This window comes from Propithecus coquereli, unplaced genomic scaffold (assembly GCF_000956105.1).
Source record: "Propithecus coquereli isolate 6110/MARCELLA unplaced genomic scaffold, Pcoq_1.0 Scaffold386, whole genome shotgun sequence".
Classification (NCBI taxonomy): Eukaryota; Metazoa; Chordata; class Mammalia; order Primates; family Indriidae; genus Propithecus; species Propithecus coquereli.
The window spans coordinates 1,240,105-1,243,310 of NW_012149574.1; the positions used below are offsets into that span (position 1 = coordinate 1,240,105).

The following is a 3,206-nucleotide window of genomic DNA, read 5'->3' on the forward strand; positions in this document are numbered from 1 at the left end:
ACAGTGAGACTCTGTCTCAAAAAAAAAAAAAAAAACAATATGGGAAATAAGAAGAAATCACAGCAGTTGTATTGCTGTATTTGAGTTGAAATCGTTGTAAAAGAATGTGCTTTGTATGTAGCATTGTTCCTTGTTGAGGTTGAAGCTTATGACACTTGGCTATCTAGGTGACCTTTCATGGCAGCTTTGAATCATACTCTGCCTTTTGAGGAATTCATTAGGCTTCTTAGTGAAATAAAGCCTCAATTTTATACATCGTCAGGAAGAATGGTATCTCCCAAATAAATTTTTATAAGAACTTGAGAAAAGAACACTGGATTGTTTGAGAAAGAATGCTTCTTTACAGTCATGTACATTTAAATGTTGTACAATTATTCTCAGTGAAAGGCCTAAAAACAGATCTGACCAGGAAAAAAGGCAGCCCCCTTGTGGTGCAGTGCCAGACTCCCACCTTGCCACTATAAATAATATAATGAATATCCTTGAATATATTTTTGGATACATGTATAAGTATATTTATGGGATAAATTCTTAGAAGTAGAATTGCTGAGTCAAAGGAGATGTGCGTCTTTTATTTGAATATTGCTAAATATGTAATGTTTGTTTAAGAGATGTGATGGGACCAAAGGAAGAAGCCTTCTTAGGCATCTCCACATAGGCTAAATCATTATGTATTAAAGCTACCAGGACCCATCCCCATGAAGCTGAGCTCTTAGATTAATATAAATTAAGAGAAAGTTCTTTGGCCAGCGTAATCTTAGATTTCATTTGCTGTGTGATGCACCCATGCCATGGGAATCAAGCACATTAGAGTTCAAATCCAACTCATAGAGAGGGAGGCTTTCATAAATATTTTTATAATTTCCCCAAGTCTCTTTGTAATTTCCCAATTCCATCTGGTTTCTCTTAGCACAGAACCAGAGGGCTAGGATGAGGAGTGTCCGATAATGTTTTCTTACAGGGACCTTGACTGATCCTTCAAAAATTCAAGATATATACCACCACTTTTTAAATTTATGCTCTGCAAACCCTTCTGGGGAAGTAATATATACAGTTGGACTTGCAGAGATCAGTTTATCTATCAAGATAAACTGATAACAGGAGTGATAAATCTAGAAAGGAAAGCCAATGCACTGATCTTTGGCCACTCAAACCATCTGCCCAAAGGGCAGAGACTAGCTAATGGTGGCAGGAGAATGGCTTTACTTGAGAACTTATTATAATTAATATCAGGTTTCAATATGATTAATAAGATTATTCCTCTACAATCAGCATCTGTCAGTTCTATCTCCTTATTTTGGTAGAAGGTCAGTGCTATTTTTTAAATAGTAAACTCTTAACATTGCCAATAGGCTTTGTGTAATTTTTCTAGTGATAGGTTATACAGACGCATTCACTGATTACTAAGCTCTTAATTGCATGTACTTGCAAGATGGCTAAGCAGGGATAGAAATTTGGTTTATGGGATAATATAAGTTGTAACAACGTTCTTAAACATCTCTGGAGTGCTATACAGGTTTTCAGTGTGTCCATATCCTGTAACACCCCTGTAGAGTTGGGAGATGGTTGTATCTCCATTTATATATCAGGAAACTAAGTTTAAATAGATTGGATTTTGCTTAGCATTACTTGACTGGGCCTAAAACCCCTGTATTCTGGCTCCAAATGTACTCCAACCGCATACTATTCCAAAGGTTACTTTTTGTGGAAGGAATAAATTCAGGACTTTTTTCTCCCCAGCTGAGCCAGCCAACCTGTTTGCCCATAGCAGGGAAAGAAGGGGAAAAATTAGGAATGTGACTTTTGTTATTTTTCTCTTTCTGTCCTAAAATAATAACCGAAGTCACATTATATACTTGTTTACATGGTACACAGAAATTCTGGTAAGAGTATTTGTTGTTAGATGTTTTATCGATTTGAGTCAGTGTTGGAAACTGTACAATTTCCAATTTTGAGTCTCTTTCAACTTAAGAATATCATCTGGTGGTGGTGGATAGAGTTATCTTGCTTTTGCTCTAGCCTGTGGCCTTGCTTGTAATTATGAAAGTTCCTAAGTTGAAAGTATATAATCAGAAAGTATATAATCAGTATATAATAATACGATAATGGTATTTTTTGAGTCTCCACCTCTCCAGGATAAAAAACTGACTTGTTTATAAACACAGAGGCATAATATTTTTATTTAATCCTACCACTCAGATCTTACATCCTAAAACACATATTATACATCATGTTTTTTAAGTTGTGGATCATGACCCATTAGTGGATTATGAAATCACTTTAGCGGTTGAAACACCTCTGAGTTTATAGCTCAAAGATTCATATCTTTAATCTGTACTTTTCAAACTGTGGATCCTAATTTGTTAATGGATTGTGAAATCAAGTTAGTGAGTTGCAACCATCATTTAAAAAAATAGAATAGAAATTAAAAAGAAAATATCATAGTGGGTCTCATGCAGCAAGTTTAAGTAAATTTTTTATTTTGTTTTATATATATAAAAATATACAAAACACACATACATATATATATATACACACATTATATATATTTGTATTTATGTGAGTGTACTTGGTCACGATTTGATGTTATTTCTTTGGATTGCAGCCAAGCATTTGAAAGCCACTAATTATTGTAATAGCCCCATCTACTGGTACTTACAGATATTGCCACTGAAGGATTTTAGAAAGGTAGTGGAATGGCCTATGGTTATTTTTATGCTCCACGCCTTTGAATGGTCTTTTCCTTTGTGATTTGAAAAGGAAATATATTTTTTCTGAATGTTAATATTTTTCGTTAACATGTATCCAGATTCTTTCTGATCAATACCAGATGCAGGATGTGTTGGAGAAATCTGATCATTTGATGGCTGCAGCAAAAGATTTGTTTGTTGATTTTCCTCGTAGACGCACAGGTGAAGTATTCAATTCAAACAAGAGCTTCTTTTCCTTACTAACGATAGCCCACAACTGACTATTTGTAGGAATTTAAAGTTCTTTCTTAGGCATCATGTTACTTATATTACAAGTATTCTAGGGTGAATTTACAAGGTTTGCTAGGGTTATTCATTATAATTTGTTTGCTTTCATTAAGAATATTAACTACTTGTATTACAAATTATTCAGCTGAGGAAAGGTAAATTGTTATTATCTACTAAAATATTTTGTGGTGTAATGTACTGGATTTTGTAATTTTAAAATGTGACTTA

The 3,206-nt window shown here is 34.0% G+C and overlaps 1 protein-coding gene across 1 annotated transcript in view; it reads left to right on the plus strand.

Moving 5' to 3' along the window:
- SPICE1 (spindle and centriole associated protein 1) overlaps positions 1-3,206 on the plus strand; it is a 49,196-nt gene that overhangs the window by 26,825 nt on the left and 19,165 nt on the right. Inside the window, exon 4 of the mRNA XM_012652218.1 lies at positions 2,810-2,912. Coding sequence (XP_012507672.1) covers positions 2,810-2,912 — 103 coding nt within the window. The remainder of the gene's footprint in view (positions 1-2,809; positions 2,913-3,206) is intronic.